The 23,422-nt window shown below is 36.5% G+C and overlaps 3 protein-coding genes across 3 annotated transcripts; all 3 read right to left on the bottom strand.

Moving 5' to 3' along the window:
* Window positions 1-3,356: 3,356 nt before the first annotated feature.
* LOC132047492 (probable LRR receptor-like serine/threonine-protein kinase At1g74360) lies at window positions 3,357-7,738 on the bottom strand. The gene is made up of 4 exons (XM_059438528.1): window positions 7,534-7,738; window positions 6,974-7,038; window positions 3,665-3,862; window positions 3,357-3,593 (listed from the first exon to the last, which is right to left on the bottom strand). Exons 1-4 carry the CDS (start codon window positions 7,736-7,738, stop codon window positions 3,357-3,359), a joined length of 705 nt encoding a protein of 234 aa, XP_059294511.1.
* Window positions 7,739-8,127: 389 nt separating this feature from the next.
* On the bottom strand, window positions 8,128-17,178 carry LOC132047491 (probable leucine-rich repeat receptor-like protein kinase At1g35710). Its single transcript, XM_059438527.1, has 7 exons — window positions 16,998-17,178; window positions 14,351-14,566; window positions 14,134-14,271; window positions 13,494-13,664; window positions 13,250-13,314; window positions 8,414-9,332; window positions 8,128-8,225 (listed from the first exon to the last, which is right to left on the bottom strand). The coding sequence occupies exons 1-7, from the start codon at window positions 17,176-17,178 to the stop codon at window positions 8,128-8,130; spliced, it is 1,788 nt and encodes a 595-aa protein (XP_059294510.1).
* Window positions 17,179-20,872: 3,694 nt separating this feature from the next.
* Window positions 20,873-21,325, bottom strand: LOC132047490 (probable LRR receptor-like serine/threonine-protein kinase At3g47570). Its single transcript, XM_059438526.1, has one exon. The coding sequence runs from the start codon at window positions 21,323-21,325 to the stop codon at window positions 20,873-20,875; it is 453 nt and encodes a 150-aa protein (XP_059294509.1).
* Window positions 21,326-23,422: the final 2,097 nt, after the last annotated feature.

Below are 23,422 nucleotides of genomic sequence, written 5' to 3'. Positions count from 1 at the left end.
GAGTTTGGGTATCTAAATCCCTAAGTTGAACTAAGTGATAGATATACCCTTTGGAAATCATCTTTTTGGTCTTAAAATAGGAAATAAATCTACCCCTGGGTACCACTGAATTACCCTTTCATTCTACGACTAATTCATTAGGAAATTCAGATCTTACAGTTTTGGTCCTTCAACCTACCGTGGTATAAAATGAAAATAACCAATCCATACCCATGATTACATCAAAGTCTACCATTTCCAACTCTGCTAAGTCGGCTATGGTTCTACAATGATAGACTAAAATTGGGCAATCCCTATAAATACGCTTAGCTATAACTGACTCCCCAACTGGGGTGGACACCTCAAAGGGTTCATGCAACTTTTTTGGTTCAATCCCAAATTTCTTAGCAATAAATGGGGTTACATAAGATAATGTGGATCTTGGGTCAATAAGGCCATAGACGTTAAAAGTGAAAACTGTTAGTGTACCTGTGACAACATCTGCACGTGCCTCTGTATTTTGGTGACCTGCCAGCGCATACAAACGGTTCTGACCACTGCCTGTGTTGCCGGACTTTGCGGCTCCATGTCCCTACTGGGCTTGAGAATTATGAGGAGCTGTTGCATTTGTGGACTGGGCCACATTACCTTTGGTACCTTGTTTAGTTGACGAACAATCTCTCTGAAAATGGCCTTGCTAGCCACACCCATAGCAAATATCCATACCCATGTGACACACCCCTGGGTGTCTCTTACCACACTTGCTACGAATCGGAATGTCATAAGTCTTCTGACCCTGTCACGACCCTACTTACGTGCCGTGCGGGCACTAATCATATTACTAACTAGTAGGCAAACCCTTCCCAACTAACCCAATATTCAGACAGTTATAATTAACAACTTTTTAAGGATCACAAAGATTAAAAGAAAAAGCTCATACAGACTCTATTATTGAATACAAGAAACTGAAATCTCCCTGGGTTTAGTCTAGACAGGTACAAGAGCTCCTATTACACAAGAATAAACAATAATAAATGACCCAACCTCTGCCTGGAATGAGACGAGCGAGACTGTAGGAGAATGCCTGGTAATCCACACGAAGAAACTTCAACTTAAACCTGCAACATACCTACACCTAAAAAGGATGTAGCAAGAGTAGTATCAGTACACACACGTCTTTGTCAAGCATCATAGGTAGACTAAGATTAGTTCACGTAATAAAATATAAAGTCAATAAGATAAGCAGATAAGTCAACGGCCCTCAAGACTCCCAACATATATTATTAAATCGTCACAAACTTACCTTTCTACTCCTAGTTATTCACTTCTCTTATCCCCATAGAAATACCGATCATCTAACTAGTCATTGAAGTCCCATTCCACATCCCCTTAAGCCAATTAATTAAGTCTCATCTCCTCATTTACACTAACATCTAATTCCTAACTTTTACCCGTAGAGCTTTTCTATCTAGTTCACTTACTAAGATATGATGCACCCACCGAACAAACTTACCACTTAGAAATTCGTTCTTACACTTACCTTCATAATAATCACCACCTCACACAACCTCAACAAAATCATAAGAGATGCACAATGCAATATAACAGACTGACAACACACAAACATAAGGACATGGCAGTATGAAATGTGATGCAATGCAGATGCGATGCAAGGGCCCAATCACGTTGTACATTCATGCTAACTGATGTCCTTGCTCAGTAGTCATGAGATGCAGGGGACCCATGGTGTCCATGTACCACTCGTTCCGGATACTCATCGGACCCGAGCCATAAATCCTCCGCTCCGGAAAGAACCTCGGACGCGGATCCACCTCATATAGATATACTTACCTTTACATTACTGCCAATGATTGGCTGTCAAATAGTACCTCATTCAACCCAACTTGGCCATATGACCGGATAACACAACAGGCACGTACTCAGACTTTCTGCTCCAGGTATTACCTCATAACCACATGCAATGTATGCAATGATGCCAATGAATGAAAACAATGTCATGAATCATGCCCTTGATGGGCGTAGCACTACTATGACTTCCTTCAGTCCTCCCAGTACAATCTTCTTTGTTAACAAGAATGACAATCATATGAATATTTCAATATACTTAGAAATAAAGACGGAAATCAAATATACCTAGGAATACATATTCTGAAGAATGAAATACCCCTTTCTATCCATGACAAATAATCACTCTCAATCCCACAACACATAAACCTCAACGATATTAGCACTCAACACTCAAATAAATACTCGTTGTTACCCTAGTTACTATTTACACAACTTTCATTAGGTTTCGAATATATCCATCCAAACTCCGTGTTCGAAGTCCTAATCATGCAATCTCCCATTAACTCTAAATGTATTTACGATTCACTAATCAAAGTCTAACTCAAGTAAACCATAACCTACCTCGATGACGAACAACTATTTGAATTTTCATGAATTACTTGCCCTCCTAGCCCTTATCCGAATCCATGAGAGATGATAGTTGTGGGGAAGGATGTAGAGAATGTGAAAGCCTCTTCTCTTGGTGTCAAGGGTTTTTCTTCTTGTGAAAATTTAATAGCAGCCTTAGAGGGTCGTTTATCAAAAAAGAGGGCGAAATATAAACTGAGTATCAAAAACGCATCTACTGCCCCGCCATATCCGCTGCGGCGGACGAAGTCTCGCTATAGAGAGACCAATGTGGTGGTCCCTCGGCTACTATAGCGGTCCACTTCCTGCCTCGGGCCCACGACTTTTAACTCTTTCTGAAACTAATTTTTTCTCACTATTAATCCTTAAAACACCCATGGAGCTTACTATTTATGATCATAGACCTAGATTGGGCATGGGTTCACGAAGTATTAAATAACGACCGGACGGGTCGTTCTGAGACCCACACTAGCCTGAGAGTAGGAGTAAGTTGACCTGAAATTCTGTCTCTTCTGATCATTCCTGAACTTTGGGACTGGGGCACTAGCTGCCAATGGAGTGGGTCCTGATGACCTGTTCTTAAAGAATTTTTTCTGCCTCCACCTCCCCCATGACCGAAGTTACTTTCAGACCTAACTCTTTTACTGATTTCCCTCTCTTTCTCTTTCTGAAGAGCTTCTTCTTCTTTCATTCAGTCCTCATTACCTTGCACAAAAACAACAATCTTGGCAATGGTCATGTTGTTGTTCAGAGTAGCCGTATTTACATCACCATGTAAATCAGATTTGAGTCCAAGCACAAATCTCCTAACTACGGCCCTCATATCAGGAACCATATGGGGAGCATGCTTGGCCAACGAAATGAACTTGTGATACTATTCTTGGACTGTCATGTTATTCTGCCTTAGTCTCTCGAATTCAATAGCCTTTTCTTCCCTGACCTCAATTGGCATGAAGTAGACAAGAAAAAGCATCTACAAACTCATCCCTAGTAGCAGGAGGTGCATATTCCCCTTGGGATTGTTCCCATGACTCATACCAGATATGGGCCACATCCTGTAACTGAAAAGCACCGAACTCCGCTGCTTCTATCTCAGTAGCATGCATAATGAGGAACACCTTCTGCATCCCATCTCTATAGTTTTGTGGGTCCTCCTCTGCCTTAGTCCCTGTGAACTCCTGGAACTAGTAGATCCTCCACTAGCACTAATGCTAGGAGTCTTTTCCTAACGTTGAGGCTGATTAGCTACAATCCGGGTGAGCAACTGAATAGCTCCCCTAACAGCCACGTACGAAGCATTAGAAAAAGTAGCCATAGGAGTGGTTGGGGCAATTGGGCCTGTAGCAGCTGTTTGAGTCTGAACGGTTTCTTCCTGAGCTACATCAGCGGCAGCCCTTTGGCTGGTAGCTGAGTTCCTCTTTGTGTACTTTCTTTTCGGAGCCACTTTCTAAAATACATAATTCGCACGAGTTAGAAGAATTCCTTAAATTACTGCTCTAACTGCACGATCTAAAGTATAAAAGAAGTGAGACAGTCCTGAATGTTTTGGTGGTTAACTGTTTATATGTGTGGGGCCCTCACACATATAAAAGTGACCCCACTGGACACAGTTTCATATACTCCTTAAGACACTTGAACCTAGGGCTTTGATACCAAGCTTTGTCACACCCCGAACCATGGCCTGGGTGTAACATGGCACTCGATGCCTGACTGCATGACTTAACATGGGCATGGACTAACGCAGAACGAAATATGAACATGCATAATTTAAGTAAAGTGTGGGACCATAAATCACAAGTATGAAAATATCATAATATCATAATGCGGCATATTCTGAATAAACATAATAATAACGAGCCAAAATAGCTAGACGACTCCGAATGTCTGACATAACATAACTGACCAGTCTATGAAACCTCTATCATGAACCTGAACTGTAGAACATACTTGCTGGGACAAGGCCCCCAGCATACCTTAACTATATAACTGACATAAATGTAAATAATGACTAAAGCCCGAAAAAGATGGGGCTCACCGAAAGCTGATATGTGGATGATCCTACTGAGCAAATGCGTCGTCCTGTAAATCCGTACCTACACCGTGAAATTCAGGCCCCCAGGAAATAAAATGGGACCTCAACACATTGAATGTACGGGTATGTAAAGCAACTGAATGAAATAAACATGGCACATGAAATAACATGATGAGAGCTGAAACTGAAACTGAAACCTGGTCATGAACATGAATAATGAGTAAAAACATTTTAAGTGGGGAGCGCATAAGTATAACTGATAGCATGAATCACCACGTGGGTACGTGGAGTCTGGTACCTGACCCGACCAGCAGAGCTCCCATACCTTGCCAGGGGTATAAGATATAAATATAGAATGAAAGGATCCAATCAATAAAGCATGAAGGAATCATCCTAAACATGGGCGGAGCGACCCTTATCCTACGGTGGATAGCGTAGTTTCAGGATATTAAAGCCTTCTCGGTAATTTGTGCAAACGCCCAAAAAGCATGAACATAATATATGTGGCATCTGAGCCCATGGCTTTTCATAAAACATGACTTGCATTGAACATGGATGCATTTACATAATATACTTGCATGAAAACGTGTAAACATGTAGAGTGTTTCATGAAAATAAACATAGTAATTAATAACTTACATGTAAGAACCCATGGAATGCAAATGATGGGTTTTTCATAGATTACGAACAGATTCTCAGTAACTAAAATGGAATATCAAGAACACAATAACGAACTACGTATAGAAATATGGTACATCATCCTATATATACTTAGGTTATCATGGACATGTCTAAAACACTAGTTTTGGTGAACTTTTGTATAATCATGGAGGAACGTGGCGTGGGGAAGAACAAAGATGTTTCCACACGTGGATAGAAGCCCTATATACCTGGTCAAGCTCCAAAACTTGTATCAATAATCTGAACTTGAAGAAGTAACCCTAGAGCTTTAGTCTTGAATCCTTTAAATGGGTTTTCTTGAAACCCTAGGTTAGGAACAATAATTTCCTTATTAGATTACATAATATATGTTAGAATTGACTTGGAATGCTTCTAATAGGCTTACCTTGGTGTTTTGGATTGTTGGGAGGAGAGAACCTTCGTTCTAGGGCTTGGAGAATGTGAAAAGTGGAAAAAGAACTGAACATGACGTATTTATACTTAACTAAGCCGGGAACTTATACGGTCAACTTATACGGTCCTTATAAATTGACCGTATTTAACATGAATAAAATTCTGGAAACTAAAATTTTCAAATGAGTTTCACGGACTGGAAATACAGTCTGTATGATTTATAACATAGATCAATCCATCCGCTGTTGTTTTAAAATCAAAAGAGCTATCAAACCACAAGGAAAATCTCTCACAATAATCCCAAAATAAATTATTCCAAAAACCAAATTCAAACACTGACAAAAGACAAAAAGAAAATGACCTCAACTTAGAAACATTCACAAGATATGCACTAAGAAACAAGAAAGTTAAAATCAGTAACCCATTAGGAAAAGTACCGATTCTTCTTCTACTATTAGTTGGCACAAGATTTCAAGAAAAAAGGGGTGGCAGGCTTCTTTCAGTGAGCATATCTGGTTTTTGAATTATGGGATTAATGGAGATATTCACAAACATACTGAACCACTAATAAATTAAAGCATAGTAATTTATTTGCTAAGTGTGAACTATAGGAGCTGTCATGCTGTCTTTGACAGTGACAACAAATTTGTGCAGCAACTGAGAAACAATTGACAATTGAAACCTAAGCCAAATTAATGATGTGAAAATGAAACCAAAGTTGTTTCTAAGCTCTTTTGCTTGTTATTGACAGCTATTTGGTGTTCTGTTCGATTTATATTGGATTTGAGTTGCCAAGTGTTGGTGCAAGTTTTTATAATTCCTCTTGGAATAGTCCAATTGTTGCATCGGAATGTTGTAAAGGAAAACGATAAAACAATAAAAATGATGCACACACTAAGTTGTAGTTCAACATTTTACACTGCTCTTCATGGACTCCTGAACTTGATATCTACATAATCACGATCATTAATATTATACAAGGCATCCATCCATACCAACATTATTAGTACATATCTTATTCGTTAAAAGTTATTTGACACACACATACAATCAAACTTATAATACACAAGAAACAAGAAAAGTTTAAAACTCGGAACAAATGATGGTTGTCATCCAAATTTGCTTGCACTAGGAGAAAGAGGTGGCACTACCTGTAAGAAAATTTACTTCAAATCAAACTTGAGTTGGCCTTGAGCATAAGACCAATTGAAAAATAAGACAAGACAATAATCATTTCTATTCCTGAATAAGAAAATATTTAGCCAAATGACATGACACTATTGTTGAAAAAGTTGGAAACTTACCATCACATAAACCTTGCTGCATCATTTGCGAATATATTCCAGTTTGATCTTCTCGATATTTGCTAGGACTTCTTTCATGTTCAGCCTTTCATTGGGAGACTCATCCGTGTAATGCAATGCCAGCTCCAAAATAGAGGACACACAATACAACTTTTTCTGAAAACCAATCTCTTCTGGTTTCCATTAATGTGGCATCAATAATATCTTCTGGTGCTGCAAGTAGTAAATTACAGACCCAACCCCTCATGCTCAAATTTTCTTGAAACATTTCATCATATGGCCTTTTTCTTGTGAAAGATTCCATGAGCATAATGTCGTAGCTATACACATCACATCTTTTTGAAACTAATCCTACTGATCCATACGCTGATCCAATGTTACTAGAGTAATTAGTTTCTTAACTAACTGAATAAATAAGCGAAGATAATATCTATACATTTGAAAGATAGAAAATAGTTGAATCTACCTTGAGTAGATAAACAAGAGTAATGGAATCAATTAAAATGATGTGACTGGAAGTTTCATTTTCTTTATCACCGTAGATGCATGACTATAGAGTTTGACAGTCTCATTTCGATGTTTCAATACCATTTTTCATGCAAAATCTATGATATTATACATTAAACCTGGCAAACAAAATATATTACGTACTATTTGATGTACAATAACGCTTTATAGTCGATAATAAAAGACCAAACAGAAAGTTACCTGGTGCAATATAGCCCATCGTTGCAAGTATTTTAGTATGAGTAATAGATTCCCCTTCTCCGAATAACTTGGTCAAGCCAAAGTCACTCACATGTCCAACCAGCCTTTCGTCTAACAAAACATTGCTAGGCTTCAAGTCACTATGTACGACCACTGTCACATAAACATGATGGAGATATTCCAAAGCAAAAGCAACATCAATCATTCTGTCTAGTCTTTGGATCATCTCAAGAAGTAATCATCAGAATGTAACCATTGTTCCAGGATTCCATTGGGCATGTACTCTAGAAGTAATGCTTTAAAATCCAAGTTAGAACAACTGCGATAACTTTGGTGAGATTTCTGTGCCGAAGGTTACGTAAAACTTCACATTCAGAATCAAAACTTTTGAATGCACCTTCAATCTGTAAATTAAACACTTTGATTGCCAAAACCATACCATTTGCAAAGATGCCCTTGTAAACAGAGGCAAAACCTCCATAGCCTAGCAAGTTGCATTGGTCGAACCCTTGAGTTGCCCTTTCGATTTCAATATATGAAATCCTTGCTAGTATTGTTGCTGCAGGTAATGATTCGACTTAATTTGAAACATTTCTAGGTCTCCTCAACATGAACACAATGATTGAGACAAGTCCCATCAATGAAACTGTCAATGGCAAAAGTATAATCAGAAGCATTTTGCTTCTCCTTGACTGATGAAAAGACCTGATCATACAAGGTCGGGAAAGCATATCGCCGCATAACTCTTCATTTGCCATAAAAGATTGAGAGGTGAAATTAAGAAAAGGTCCTTTACTTGGGATTTCACCTTCTAATCTATTGAATGATACGTTGAAATTCTTTAGCTACTTAAGTGCCTCTAATGATTTTGGAATCATACCTGAAAGAATGTTATTGGATAGATTTGCCGATTCCAAACTTATCATTTTTCCGAGTGACTCCGGAATAGATCCTTGTAACTCATTATAAGCCAAAGAAAGATGAAGTAGTTCCAACAAGTCTCCAACAGTGGTTGGAATACTTCCTGAAAGGCAATTCCTTGATAGATCTATGGCTGTTATGGCATTCAAATTTCCAAAATCAAGAGGTAAAGAACCAACCAAAGAATTATTTGACAAGTCAAAATCCAAAAGATCTTTGAGGCTCCATAAACTCATGGGTATGTCTGTGAGCCTATTTGAATTTAGATAAATATTTCTCAAAGAGGTGACGCTGCCAATGCAATTCGGTATTGGACCTGATAATTGATTATATGAAAAATCAATCCAGCCTAACTCTAGCAATTGGCAAAGACAGTAGGGCAATGGTCTGATTAACCTATTCTGGTGAAGTACTAACACTTGAAGATTGAGCAAATTACAGAAAGTTCTTGGCAGTGATCCATTCAAGTTATTTTCTAATAGGAACAAAGTGTTTAAGTTACTTAAATTCTCAATTCCTAATGGTATGTTTCCCCTCATTTCAGAATGTTGTAAATAAAATAGTTCAAGAGAAGTGGACAGATTGCATATGGAATCTGGAAGAACACCATTTAGAGGATTATATGAAAAATCTATATGTATCAAAGATCTGCAGTTCGCCAAAGAAGTAAAGATACTTGAGTCTAGAGATGATAAACAATTGTTAAACAGTTTCAAAAGTTTAAGTTGTCTCAAATTCCCCAAAGAGTTAGGAATGGGGCCACTGAATTTGTTATCATAAAGCCTTAACTCCTTCAGATTTGAAGAATTTGAGATTGAGCTGGGTATAACTCCACCAATGTTGTTATCACCAAGATGCAAAACCTTTAGATTTTCTGACTACCATATAAGACTACCTGAAAGGTTATTGAAAGCAAGTGATACCCATCCAAGCGTAGAGATATTGAAGATCTATTCCGGTATAGAACAACTTAATTTATTTGATCTCATATGAAGCTCCTCCAATTTGTGAAGATTCTTAATCTCTCTGGGAATAGCACCTGCCATATTGTAGAGAGCAAAATGATCCAGACGAATGTTATTTTTAAGTTTATTCTGACTTCCTTGGATTATGTTTATTTGATTGTCAAGTTTAACAATGTTGCAACAATATATAGATAATGATACAGTCAAACCTCTCTATAATGACAGCATTTGTCCGAAAATTTCATGGCTGCTATAGTGAGGTGTTGTTGTGTATGTGTAATTGCATTTGATGTTTAGATCTCATATACCTATTATAAACAAAAGTACGCAAACAATTATTTTTCTGTACCTTTTATGTTACATACATACGAAAGCAATATACTTGTTAATTTCAAAATCTCAATTGATTTTCATAACTTATTAATTAAAAATTGAAAAACTAATAAATTCATAACTAGTTGTACCATACTTATAAAGAATTAAAATCTAAGAAATATATGCATTTAAAATTAATTAAGAATTTAAATAATTTAAGTTTGACGTAAGAATACTACAATTGTAAGTTGTTTTGTAAATTTCAATCTCTTAGTGATAATATAACGCTTGAATTGAAGAAGAGTTTTGTCCAAACTTTCAGCAGAAGGGAATTCAATAGCTTTCCATTGAAAGTTGTCTAAGAGGTTAACAATTGACTCTTCTATCTTACCCAAGTAACAATTAACTCTTAACAATAGCTTTTTATTTTTATTTTTACTTTTATACATAATATATTTTTTACAAAATATTATTACACAATATTTGAGTATGACTGTTATAAAGAGGTAATTTTACAAAGAGTGTACCGCTATAATGAATGTCACTACTGTTATAGATCAAATGCTGCTATAGAGAAGTAAAATATAACATGAAAAATTGGTTCCGGAGAAAATCAGGCCGCTATAGTGAAATGTTGTTATAACGAGTAACAATTATAAAGAGGTTTGACTGTATATAAAGTTGAGTATCAATTTAACGGCTGTTGTGGACTTCATATATTAACAATCAGCAACAAAGAAGTTACCAACTTAATATCCAATATATTTCAAAAGAGAATCTACAATATTCAAAGAATTGAAAGAAGAGGCCTAGGATGAGGGCTATAGAGTGAGAACTGAGAATTATAAAAACATTCTAGAAAGAGGTGGTCCATTTGAGTTGTTTGTGTTCAAGTATGAAGTGAGTGCAAGCAAGCAAAGAGTGAGCGATTAACAAGAAGTGTGAGATAAAAAATAAAAAAAATAAAAGGGGGGGGGGGGGGGGGGGCTCAAATGCCACCAACTATCAGAAATGGCTCATCTATGTCACTCTTTAATAGTTGGGTCTATTTAGGGAAAAAGTTCACTCATGCCACTCGTTAATAGTTTGGCTCAAAAATCACGTCGTTACCATTTTAGGTCATATATGCCACCAGGGGTGTATGTAGCCTTAAAGATCGGGTTCAATTGAACCCATAACTTTTGACGCGAAGCATAAATTATGTGTAAAAATTTATTAAAATTGTAATAAATAGTAGATATGAACCCATAACTTTTAAAATACAATGGGTTCAACTAAGAATCTTAAAAGGTTGAACCCCTAAAGTTTAAATCCTGGTTCCGCCTTTATATGTCACTACTCACTAACAGAACTCTACTACTGTCAAATTTTGCCAAGTGGCATTATCTAAACCCTTCATTTTACGAGTGGCATATATGAGCTATGTCGTTAAGTTCAGTGGCATATTTGAGCCATTTCCCAGTTCTTTTTCTAATTCCTATATAGACCAGGGCCGGCTCAAGGGCAAGGCCACTAAGGCAATGGCCTTGGGCCCCCAAATTTTGGGGCCCCATTTTTTATCATGTTTTATTGCTAATTTGTTTATAACATTATTGTGACTTATAATATTTTTATATATAGTTTCTAAATATGTAAATTGTATTTCAAAAATCTTAAAGATTGTATGTCCGAATTCAGGATAAAAATAATAAAATTTGACTCTCGAAATTCAAATTGTGTCACAAAACTTGAGATAGAGGGAGTAAACAATTTTTATAAAAAAAAAAGAGAAGAATTTTTTTTAGTCACGTGATTGATTAGCTATATTGTCACTTGAATATTTTTTAGAATAAATTGATTTGAAAAAATTGTTAACAACTTTGCATTATTCTTGACGATTATAAAATATTAATTAATGACTTCGCATCTAAAAAAACTTAAAAAATAGACTTTAAATAAACATATACTATATCACAATTTTTTCTTTAAAAAAAAAAAAAATAGGGCCTCTCTTTGAAGTTTGGCCTTAGGCCCCCGATCTTGTTGAGACGGCATTTTTTTGATATAAACCGCCATTTTTTCTAATTTTATGTAACAAACTTATAAGGACAAGTTTGTCCCTTATACTAATAACATTATTATTATTTTACATATAAAATTGTACTCTTTTATTGAATTGGATTACAAATCTAATCTTATTCTACATCATTCAGAATTTTTACGTACTTTATGGCTCTTTAAAAAGATTGAAAAAACACATAAAATTAATTTAAGAAAAAAAGAAAACATATTTGAAAGAAAGTACACTAATGAGGTGTAGATGAGTATGGAAAGTTACATGTGAATGAAATTTGGGGTGTTAATAGTGGTTGGGAGAAAGCTCAAATATGCCACACTCATATGTACTTTTCATACCCATCTACACCTCACTAGTGTACTCTCTTTTAAACTCGTCTCTTTTTTCTTAAACAAATTAAACTGTGTTTTTTAAATCTTTCTAAAGAACCATAAAGTACGTGAAAATTGTGAATGATGTAGAATAAGGTTAGATTTATAATCCAATTAAATAATAGAGTATAGTTTTCCATGTAAAATTATAATGCTATTAGTATAAGGCACAAACTTGTCCCTATAAGCTTGTTACATAAATTAGAAAAGATGAAGATAGGAATTGGGAAAAGACTCAATTATGCCACTAAACTTAACGAAAGACTCATGCCACTCGTAAAATGAAGGGTTTAGATAATGCCATGTGACAATCTGATATTAGTAGAATTGTGTTAGTGAGTAACGGCATATAAGACCCAAAATGGTAACGGCTTTGGCATTTTTGAGACCAACTATTAATGAGTGGCATAAATGAGCCTTTTCCGATAGTTCGATGGCATATTTGAGTTATTAATATGCCCATAAATAGACCAACTATTAACGAGTGGCATGAATGAGTTATTTCGAATAGTTCCGGTGGCATATTTGAGCTTTTTCCCCAAAAGAAAAAGAGAACTAAGAGAGTGCAACAAAGGGAGGGGCTAGCATGTGAGTGAAAGAAAAAAAATTAGTTTAAAAGAATTCGTAAGACCAACGCTTTTCTTTAGTTCGCAATAATAAAATTCAAATAGTGAGCTCTTAATTGTGTTCAACATGAATTGCTATCATACACCGACTAATCGAGAGAGCTAGCAACTCATGGGAGATCCTACTTAAGCAATTGTATGAGGCTATAAGCCAAGAGACACCAATCAACGGCGGATTTTGTTAGTACCCTCAGCAACGTTGAGAAGCTCAAGGCAAGCAAATACAGTTCATGAAGCACGAGGATGTATTATTTACTTGGTCATAAATTATGGGATATTGTCAATCTCGCAATAGAACATTACAATTAGTCAATATTTCTAAGTGAAACTTTGAAATGATTAAATATCAAAATTAGATCTAGAGAACTCTATCACTGAGACAAGGATGGAAAGAAATATTATTCATAGTTTAAGGTCGAGTATAAAAGCCATAACCACGCGTGTGTGGGCTGCAAAACCAACCTTATCATAGTTGGAAAATTTGTTGGCAAATGAAGAAAATTTGCAGAAGCCATTACCTGGCCTTTCTATAGAGAAGGCACTCTTCAGTAAAACGCAAAACGACAAAATTCAAGAAAGAAAACATGGTAGATCAATCACTATGAGCTCCCCAAATGTCATAGGAGTAGATCCTTCAAAATAATTTTATGAGCCAATTATAGTTGAGTCAATTTATGTAGATTTCCTAATGTATTAGGAATTTTGCCTGAGATTTGATCCCAGGAAAGATCTGGGAGCATTGCAGCCTGTAGGTTTCCAACTTCTAGTGCTAGAGAACCATTGAAGAAATTTGAAGACAAGTTCTTCTTCAAAATGTCTTTGAGGTTCCATAGAGTTGAAGGTATGCTAGCAGTGAAGTTATTGTAATCAAGATAACCTCCCATAGAGAAGTCACATCCCCCAACCAACTAAGAAACAAACCCAAGTTAGATACCTCACATATACCAATTGGGAAAGGACTGCCTATTTTTGTTAGCACCAAGTGAAAGCCGTTGAAGGGTTTTCAAAGAACTTACGGTCATCAGGACAATACCAGTTAAATTATGTCATCCAGTAAGATATATTACTCAAATAAGAACATGGCCCTTAAGATCACAACCTACTGTCACGAGCGTTTGAAGAGGAGAAAGAAGATTCACTTTTGAAGGAGTTATCAAACAAGTCAAGAATTTTTAAAAAGTCTTAGTTTCCTAGAGATTCAGGAATTGAACCTGTAAGTTCATTTTTAGTGAGCTTAAGAACGGTAAGTCTAGAAAGTTGAGATCGAACTAGGTAAACACCATTAATGTTCTTAGAAAAAAATTCATGACTGGGTGACCCATGGCCTATAGTGAAAGGGAGAGTACCTGAAATGTGGTTATCTGTGAGTGAAATAGATGCAAGAGTTGAGATATTACTAATAGGGATCGACCCACTAAAGTTATTGGAATCCAACTGAAGATCCAACAACTCTTGAAGGTTACCGATTTCATCTGGAATCATACCTGAAAAATTAAGATAATGATTAGAAGTGTCCAGAGAACTGGAATCTTAAAATGAAGTCGATTAGATATTTTTTGATACCTGTCAAGTTATTAATTCCAAGATCAAGTAGGTTAAGCATAGTTAAATTTCCAACCTCTCTTGGTAGAGGCCCTTCAAGCTTATTGTCCCATATTGATAAAACTTGAAGTGATGAAATATTGAATATGGTTAAAGGGATTGAGTCTGCTAATGCATTTTGTTCTATGCCGAATTTCTTCAAGTTATGAAGATGACCAATCTCATTAGGAATTGTGCCTACCAAATTGCACATGTAGTACAAAAAAATTTCATGGTGTCAGTGTATAAGATAAATGTAACATCCCGTAAATCCGAGTTAGGTGTGAATGTATGAAACTAGTATAAAGATGACAATTTAGCTATATGAATCCATTCGGGAAGAATTCGGGTGATAAACAGTCCTTTTGAAGTCAAACCAAAAAGTGAAGTTCTTAAGGCCTTCTAAATCCATCTAAGTCTAAGACGGTCTGTACTTATAGCCTATTTTTAGGTATTTGCGATAGGAATTTGAGAAAACTCAAAACATAAAAGTTGTAGATCTTTGAAATTAATTTCCAACCATATATTAGGAAGCTCAAACAGAGCTCTGTACTAGAAGTTATGCCCGTTTTACTGGACGTTACGCAGCCTACGCGAAATGCCCTTCAGGTGCGTGAAGTACCCTTCATGTGCGCGATCGCGCACCAGAGGCAGTGTTACTGCCTTCGCTGCTCGAAGTGGGCCTGCAGCTGCATGGCCATGCATCGAACACGACGTTTTAAAATCCTAACTTCGTTATATTCATTCCCACTTCGTTTTAAATCAATTTTTCTGAGAAAAAGAAACCTAAAAAAGTCTCTCAAGCCCTAAGGACAAAGCTCTTCTCTCCCAACCTTCAAGATACTTTAAGGTAAGCCTATTCCGATGTATTCCAAGTCAATTCCAACATACATTCATGATTATTAAGTAGAAATTCAACATTCTTAACTTAGGATTTTCAAGAAAATCCAATTAAAAGTATTCAAGACTAAGGCTTTAGGAGTTCCTCTTCAAGTCCATAACTTTACTACAAGATTGGAGCATTACCAGGTATGTATAGTTTCTATCTACGTGTGGGAACATCATTGTTCTTCCCCACACCACGTTCCTCCATGATTATGCGGATGTTTACCAAAACTAGGGTTTTAGCCATGTTCATGACAACCCTAAGTTCATGTACAATGATATACCATGTTTGCTTTAATAGTTCGTCATTGTGTTCTTAATATTCCCTTTTGGTTATTGAGAATCTGTCTGTAATCCATGAAAACCCATACTTTGCATTCCATGGGTTCTTAAATGCAAGATATGAACTTTTATGTTTATTTTCATGAACTTCTACATGTTTTCCATATTTCCATACAAGTTATATTATATATTATCTTCATGTTGTAATACAAGCAAGAATCATGTTTACAAGCAAGTTATATAATTCATGGGCTATTAAGCCAACTATATCCATTTTCATGTTATGGGAGTTGCACAGATTACCGAGAAGGTTTTATACCTGAAACTGCATTTTTCAGCGTGGGACAAGGATCGCTCTGCCCATGTTTAGGACGATACCTTCATATTTTTCCCCATTGAGGGATTTGGATCCATTCATGCTATGTTCACGTCTTGTACCCTGGCAAGGTACAGGACGGCTTAGCTGATCGGGCAAAGATTAGACGCCACGTGCTAACATGGTGGTTACATATCGGTTATACTAATGCTCTCCCTCAAATATTTTTAATCATGTTATATATATGTATGTATTCATGTCCATGTTCGTGACCAGGTTTCACTTTTAGCTTCAGCTCTTATCATGTTATTTCATGTGTCATGCTCATTTCATTCAGTTGTTTTACATGCCAGTACATTCAATGTGTTGACGTCCCCTTTCTATTGCCCGGGAGCCTGCATTTCATGATGCAGGTATGGATTTATAGGACAACGCATCTGCTTAGTAGGATTTGTTCGTATCAGCTTATTGGTGAGCCCTATCTCATTCGAGGTGTTATTCTTATTTTTTTTCATGTCATGTTTAGCAAGCTAAGGTATGCTGAGGGCCTTGTCCCAGCAAGTATGTTTTATAGTTCAGATTCATGATAGAGGTTTCATAGACTAGTCAGTCAGTTATGTCAATACTCAGAGTTGTGTAGCCATCTTTGGCTCTGTTTACGATATTTTCGCATTCACGTTTTATACAAGTACTTTATTAAATATTATGACGTCTCATGTTCTATTAAGGCTCATCATGTTTCATGTTATATTCCGCTCATGTTATGCCTCATGATGATTCAGCAAGCCCTGTGGTTCGCTCGGTCACATGCAGTAAGACACCGAGTGTCGTGTTAGGTCCAGGCAATGGTTTGGGATGTGACAATAAATCCATAATATTACAAGTAAAATTTAACTTTTCATCCGAGAAAAATGGTAAACGCATACCTTCTAATGTGTTATTTCCAAGACCTAATTGTTGCAACAGTTGCAATTTCCCAAGTTCTCTTGGAATCGTTCCGACAAAGTTATTTTGAAACAACATTAGGAATTGAAGTTCCGAGCATTCAGATATGCTTCTTGGTACCTCTCTACATAACATGTTAGAGCCAAGTGCAAGCTTTTGCAATCTGGGAAGGCGACAAACACAAATCAGAAAGGAACTCACCAGTTAAACCAGCATTTCTGAGATCCAAAATTTCAAGTGTTGAGATGTTGAATATAGAGAGCACATTGGATCCATTGAGTTTATTGAATCCTAAGGACAACAGTTTCAAACTCTGAAGAGTGCCTATTCCTGTAGGAATATTTCCTTTCAGATTGCTGTACAAGAATCCAAGCTTCTTCATGTTAGAGATTGAAGAAGGAATGAACCCACTGAAACTATTGTTTCCAAGATACAACATTTGAAGGTCTTGAAAATCAGGGGTGGATCTACAGTAGCAGGTGTGGGTTCTCGGGAACCCACATCCGCTACCGTAGGTCCTATTATTGTAACACCTCGTACTCTCATACTAAACCATATCGGTAACATCCCATAAATCCGAGTTAGATGTGAACGTATGAAACTAGTATAAAGATGATATTTTAGCTATGTGAATCCATTCGGGTGATAAACAGTCATTTTGAAGTCAAACCAAAAAGTGAAGTTCTTAAGGCCTTCTAAATTCGTCTTAAGTCTGAGACTATCTGTACTTATGGCCAGTTTTCGGGTAGTGACGTTAGGAATTTGAGAAAACTTAAAACATGAAAGTTGTAGCCCTTCGGAATATCAAACCGATCTCTTTGCTAAGAGTTATGCCTATTTTACTAACGCTGGTTAGAGCAGAATTTTCAGATTTTGGGTTATGTTTTTTAGCCTTTTCCTACTCGAATTGGGACTCCCTATTTTATTATTTTATGAAACAAAATAACACTATTATAAACCCTAAGAGACTATTCTTTTTCTCTCTACCTCCATCCCTAAAGAACCTAGACACTTCAATCTTTCAAGAAAGTCATTCTTGCAATCAAGAAAAATCAAGAAACCTTCAAGAATTTGGTTTGGCAATCTAGTTTCCTAAGGTTTCCTCTAAGGTAAATATTTTAACCAAGAACCTTTATATTCTACAAGATTTATCATTTATAAAGACTAGAATAAATCCATCCATCCGTTACCCTATAAAAATCAAGAGTTGTAAAAAGGTTGGCGAAAACTCTAATATTTTTCTGATTGAGTTTCATTCCGACCAGCCATATTAATTCAGTGTTTCCCGATAACTAACCGTTGGATCGAGCCCAAATTTTAATTGAGTGTTCATAACACATAAGTCTAACATATGAAAGGTGAAGATTGGATTTAGTGGTACGGAGCAGTACCCTTTGAGCCACGAACAGTAGCTATGAAAATCAGTGAAAACTCTTCTCAAGGTTTCAAATTCAAAGCTTTTGGAATTCTTCTTCAATGATTCAGACTTTTCTTCAAGTATTGGAGCGATTAAGATATGTAGGGTTTCTATCTACGTGTGGGAACATCATTGTTCTTCCCCACACCCTTCTTCCATGATTACACGCAAGTTCTCCAAAAACTAGGGTTCTAGCCATGTTCATGATAACCCTAGGTCCATGTAATATATTATATTAAGCTTTGTGATATAATCTCGTTGTTGTGTTCTTGATATTTCATTTTGATTATTGAGAATCTGTCCGTAATCCATGAAAACCCATATCTCGTATTCCATGGGTTCTTGCATGCATGCTTTTAAATAGAAATGCTTATTTCATGAATATCCTACATGTCTACAAGTTTTCATGCAATTGTATTATATAATTATCTTCATGCCATGGTTCAAGATACATACATGCTAAATACAAGTTATTTCATGAAACCATGTTTACAAGTTATTTCGTGAAATCATAATTACAAGTTGTTTACAAGTTATTTCACGAAAATCATGGGCTTCTTAGCCAACTATATCATGTTCATATTTTTGGGAGTTGCACAGATTACCGAGAAGGCTCAGACAGCCTGAAACTACGTTTGCCACCGTAGGATAAGGATCGCTCCGCCCAGTTAGGACGATTCCTTCATGTTTTCCCCATTGAGGGATTTGGATCCATTCATGTCATGTTCATGTCTTGTACCTCGGCAAGGTATAAGATGGCTTAGCTAGTCGGGCAGAGATCAGACGCCACGTGTTAACGTGGTGGTTACATGTCGATTATATTAATGCTCTCCCAACTTAAAATGCTTTTACCCATGTTATATATGCATTCATGTTCGTGTCAGATACTCATGTTCATTACCATGTTTCAGTTTCAGTTTCAGTTTCAGTTTTCGCCCTTATCATGTTACTTTCATGTGCCACGTTTATTTCATTCAGTTGCTTTACATACCAGTACATTCAATGTGCTGACGTCCCCTTTTATTGCCCGGGAGCCTGCATTTCACGATGCAGGTACGGATTTACAGGACGACGCCTCTGCTCATTACGATCTGCACGTACCAGCTTATTGGTGAGCCCCATCTTATTCGGGGTTTATACATTGTCTTTCTTTATTTAGTTTTGCATCTAAAGGTATGCTGGGGGCCTTGTCCCATCAAGTATGTTACGTGTTTCAGACTCATGTTAGAGGTTTCATAGACAAGACAAGTGTCATGTTAGACTTCCAGAGTTGGTTAGCTGGTTTGGCTCATTTATGATATTGTCCGCATTCATGACTTAACCAAGTACTTATGTTTAATATTATGACTTACTATGTTTTATAAAAGCTCATCATGCTCTTCACGTTATATTTCCGCTCATGTATGCCTCATGATGATTCAGCAGGCCATGTGGTTCGCTCGGTCATATACAGTCAGGCACCGAGTGTCATGTTACGCCCAAGCCATGGTTCGGGGCGTGACAATTATTATATTGAAAAATATAGCAACGTATAAGTATTTTTAGTTTGGAACCCACAACTAAATGACCCGATGGGTCAATGGCAGAGTGGGGACACTTGAAGCGGATTTTGTCCAGATGTATGCAGGATCGATTCTCGCTGGACTCATTTTTAACATTCAAATCTGCTTATTTTTTTCCCAGCAAAACGCAATAAGAGACTGTAGCTTAGTAACCCATGTTTCCTTTCTTCTTTTTTCTTTTTCAGAAAAAAAAAATTACAAAGTCAACTAAAAAGAAATCAACCAATAAATTATTATTCTTACCCAAATCCCAATATTTCAAATCAAATATTAAACCAAAACAAATGAGAAACAAGAAAGCTATGGTTAAAAAAAATAGAGTTTATTTTCTCCAAACCTGAAGTCCAGAACCAAATTGAGGCAGAGGTATTTCATCTTCAAGCGCAACATAGGCATAATCCGAGTTCAGTTATCTCTTTCTCCAATTCTCAATACCTTTCTTCTTTTACTAAGTACTATTGTCATCTTTTTGTTCTAGCTATCTTCCTTTTACTGTTTTTTGGTTTACTTCTTGTTCTAGGCCTAGTTACTTCTTTTCTTGAAGTTTATTAATCCTCCTTTCTATTTGTTTTCACTTTTATGTCTATTGTCTAATGTCTGTCTTGTTAAATGAAAAAATATGCCTACATATCTTATGTTGGTGCCTACGGTTCTTATATGTTGGTTGTTCTTGCACTGCTTAACTAGCTATGTAGACCATTACTACATGTTAATTTATTTTTCTGTCAGATAAATCATAAATCTTGGCCTTTTAGTATAGAGGCTTTAAATTATCAATGTGCTTTTCTTTTTGGAACTTTTACTCCAGTGACAAGAGTGTATACTTTGATTTAGAGGATTTGGGCAACACCACTGGCCAGTGGGACTTGTATGGATCAGATGACAAAGAAGGGCATAATAAGAATAGTTGTTAGCTTCTTCAAGATACCTTAAATATAGAATGACAAGAAGTTATTTTGTTAAGTTGCTTACCCAGAGAATTGGGCTTCATTACATCTCGGTTTTTTTTCTTTTCGAAATGTTGTGATTTATTTGTGGGACTACACTAGGTATATTGTTGTAGTTTATTTTTTTTGGGAACCCACAACCTTAAAATCCTAGATCCGCCTCTGTTGAAAATCACCCAGAAATTTAGGAATTTCTCCAGTGAAGTTATTGAAACTAAGATCAATGACTCTCAATTTCCGCAAACGAGAGAACTCTGGTGGACGTTCACCATGGAAATTGTTGTAGCTTAGATCAATCGAAACAAGGAAAGAAAGGTTGCCAAGTTGTGGCCGGACGATACCAGTAAAGCCCATGTCTGAAATATTCACCACAGTCACTCTTAGATGACGAGATCCGCAAGTGATTCCTATCCAGTTACAAACAGAGGTAGAAGAAGACCAGTTTGTGGAGAGAATGTGATGAGGGTCTGAAGTGATATGGGCTTTCAAGGTAAGCAGAGAAGATTGATCAGTGCTGATGTTCATGGCCAAGCTGCAAGTTGCTAGAAGGTGAAGAGATGTTAATAAAAATGCTAAAGGCTGAAAAGACGAGGCTTTCTCCATTATTGATATATTCGTTTTCCTAGTATACCATGAAAGAGAATTTGTTTGTTGTTTTCAGTTATATAGAGAGAAGAACGAATAAGAGTTGACTCTCTAGGTCGTCCACTTTAATGGTTTGAATCTTTGCATCAACATAATGATAGATAGTGTTGGTGATAATACAATAATAATAAAATTACAATTGAAAAATAAAATAAAATTGTCTTCGGCTGAGGCGCGAATATCTCGCTCTCTTTAAAGAGATTCAAGCTCACTGCAGCAAATCTTTACCGGTCCAGTAGTAATCTTTCTGACTTGTCCCCTCCAGGATACAACAGCCCGATCACGTCGTATAACTCAACAAACTCTGGACAAGAAGTTGAGTCCAAAGCTCCACAAAGAATAACACCTTTCTTCAACTAATTCAACTCTCTTTTATTTTCCTCACTTTTTTGAGAACTCTCCAAAGTATATTTCTCTCTTATATATCACAAAGAGAAAGGGTGACTTCTATTTATAGAAGAAGAAAGTCATCCTTATAATGAATTGGATGATACGTATGGGAACAAATGTTACAAGAGAAATAATTGCCATTGTCTTGCTCTAATGATCCCACTTCAGCTAATAATGGCTACTAAGAAATGATCCCACTTCAGCCACTTTTATGGTCACAATGTGTAGGAGTAACAAGGCATTTTAACAATAATATTTGCAATATTAAAAATGCTCCTTCACCCAACAATCCCCCACTCATTTTAATATTGAACTAAGAGAGTTATCGCCAATTTAGTTGAAGGGAGACTATTATGCATAATGAAGGTGTGCTCTACATTGAACCTTCAATTAGTAAAACAATAATCCTTATTCCAGAGCCGTAGTGGTCTCAGACTTGAACTACAATTGCTTAAGGGAAATAAAGAATTACTGCTTACACATAATAATCAAGGTGTTGATATGAGCTTTCATAGCCAGCACATTACGGCCTTGTGCTATCTCGATTTCATGAGTGTTTTTGAGAATGAGCCCAATTCTCATAGGAAGCGGCCTACTTCCACACTCACATAGGTGAAATCTGTCAAGAATGCTTCTGTAACTTAACATCCCATCATACGAGCTACATAATTTCATTAAGAGTTTATAAACTCAACCTTCACATACTGTTACAGAATAATGCACTCACACCATAGGGAGAGAATACATAAAATAGTGCATTTTTCTCAATAAGTCATCATATGATTCGTTTTTCCCATTGAACCTGGTTATAGGATCTCTAGTCCCCAGGTTGGGTTTCCTCATATACGACTCATGAATTTATGGGCTTCAATCCCATCCCCCTCGATGTGCTCCAGACCCTTTCTCTTGCCAAGGCCTTGGTTAGTGGATCTACAAGATTTGACATAATCAACATTAATGGTACCACTTGTCAAATATGATCTCACAGTACTGTGTTTTCTTCTTATAGGTCTGGATTTACAGTTGTAATAACGGTTTTAGACTCTACCAATTGCAGCGGTGCTATCACAATGAATTAAAATAGGAGGAATTGGTTTTTCAAAATAAGGAATTTGAAATAATAAATCTCTTAACCAATTCGCTTCTTCACTAGCTGAAGCTAAAGCAATTAGTTCAGCCTCCATGGTAGAGTTAGTAATAATAGTTTACTTTTTTGATTTCCAACAAATAGCATCACCTACCAATTTAAAAATATAACCAGTGGTAGAACAGGAATCACCAAATAAAGTGTTCCAATCTGTATCAGAAAAGCCTTCAAGTACAGCAGGATATTTTTTATAAAACAAGCCATAAGTTTTTGTACCCACTAGATATTTCATAACTCTCGTTATGGCAAGCCAATGTTCATTACCTGGCTTGCTTGTAAACCTGCTAAGTACTCCAACTGCATACGCAACGTCAGTCCTAGTGCAATCAGTCACATATCTCAAACTTCCAATTAAGCTAGCATATTCCTTTTGATTTATAACATCATTTTCACTTTGAACAGGAAACAAGTGAACACTTGAATCAAAAGGAGTTACAACATGCTTGCAATCAAGAAAGTTATATTTTTTCAAAATTTTCTCAACATAATGTGACCGGTCAAGGAAAATTCCATCACAT

Source organism: Lycium ferocissimum, chromosome 2 (genome assembly GCF_029784015.1).
Source record: "Lycium ferocissimum isolate CSIRO_LF1 chromosome 2, AGI_CSIRO_Lferr_CH_V1, whole genome shotgun sequence".
In the NCBI taxonomy this organism is placed as follows: domain Eukaryota; kingdom Viridiplantae; phylum Streptophyta; class Magnoliopsida; order Solanales; family Solanaceae; genus Lycium; species Lycium ferocissimum.
The sequence above is the reverse complement of the archived record's forward strand: the minus strand, read 5'-3'. Positions and strand labels throughout refer to the sequence as shown.

Bases quoted from the DNA above. Each gene is read 5' to 3' on its own strand.
- LOC132047490 (XM_059438526.1), bottom strand. From the start codon at position 21,325: ATGGAGAAAGCCTCGTCTTTTCAGCCTTTAGCATTTTTATTAACATCT.
- LOC132047492 (XM_059438528.1), bottom strand. From the start codon at position 7,738: ATGATTGATGTTGCTTTTGCTTTGGAATATCTCCATCATGTTTATGTG. The intron at 3,863-6,973 runs GTATTGTGTGTC...TATGTATTTTAG, and splicing joins ATTGGTTTTCAGAAAAAGTT to AAAGTGGCTCCGAAAAGAAA. The intron at 3,594-3,664 runs GTAGCTAATCAG...TACTAGTTCCAG, and splicing joins TTCAGTTGCTCACCCGGATT to GAGTTCACAGGGACTAAGGC.
- LOC132047491 (XM_059438527.1), bottom strand. From the start codon at position 17,178: ATGAAGAAGCTTGGATTCTTGTACAGCAATCTGAAAGGAAATATTCCT. The intron at 13,315-13,493 runs GCAAAATTCCTA...CCTTCTCTATAG, and splicing joins TTCCTGGGATCAAATCTCAG to AAAGGCCAGGTAATGGCTTC. The intron at 8,226-8,413 runs GTATGATTCCAA...TCTTTTCATCAG, and splicing joins ATCCAATAACATTCTTTCAG to TCAAGGAGAAGCAAAATGCT.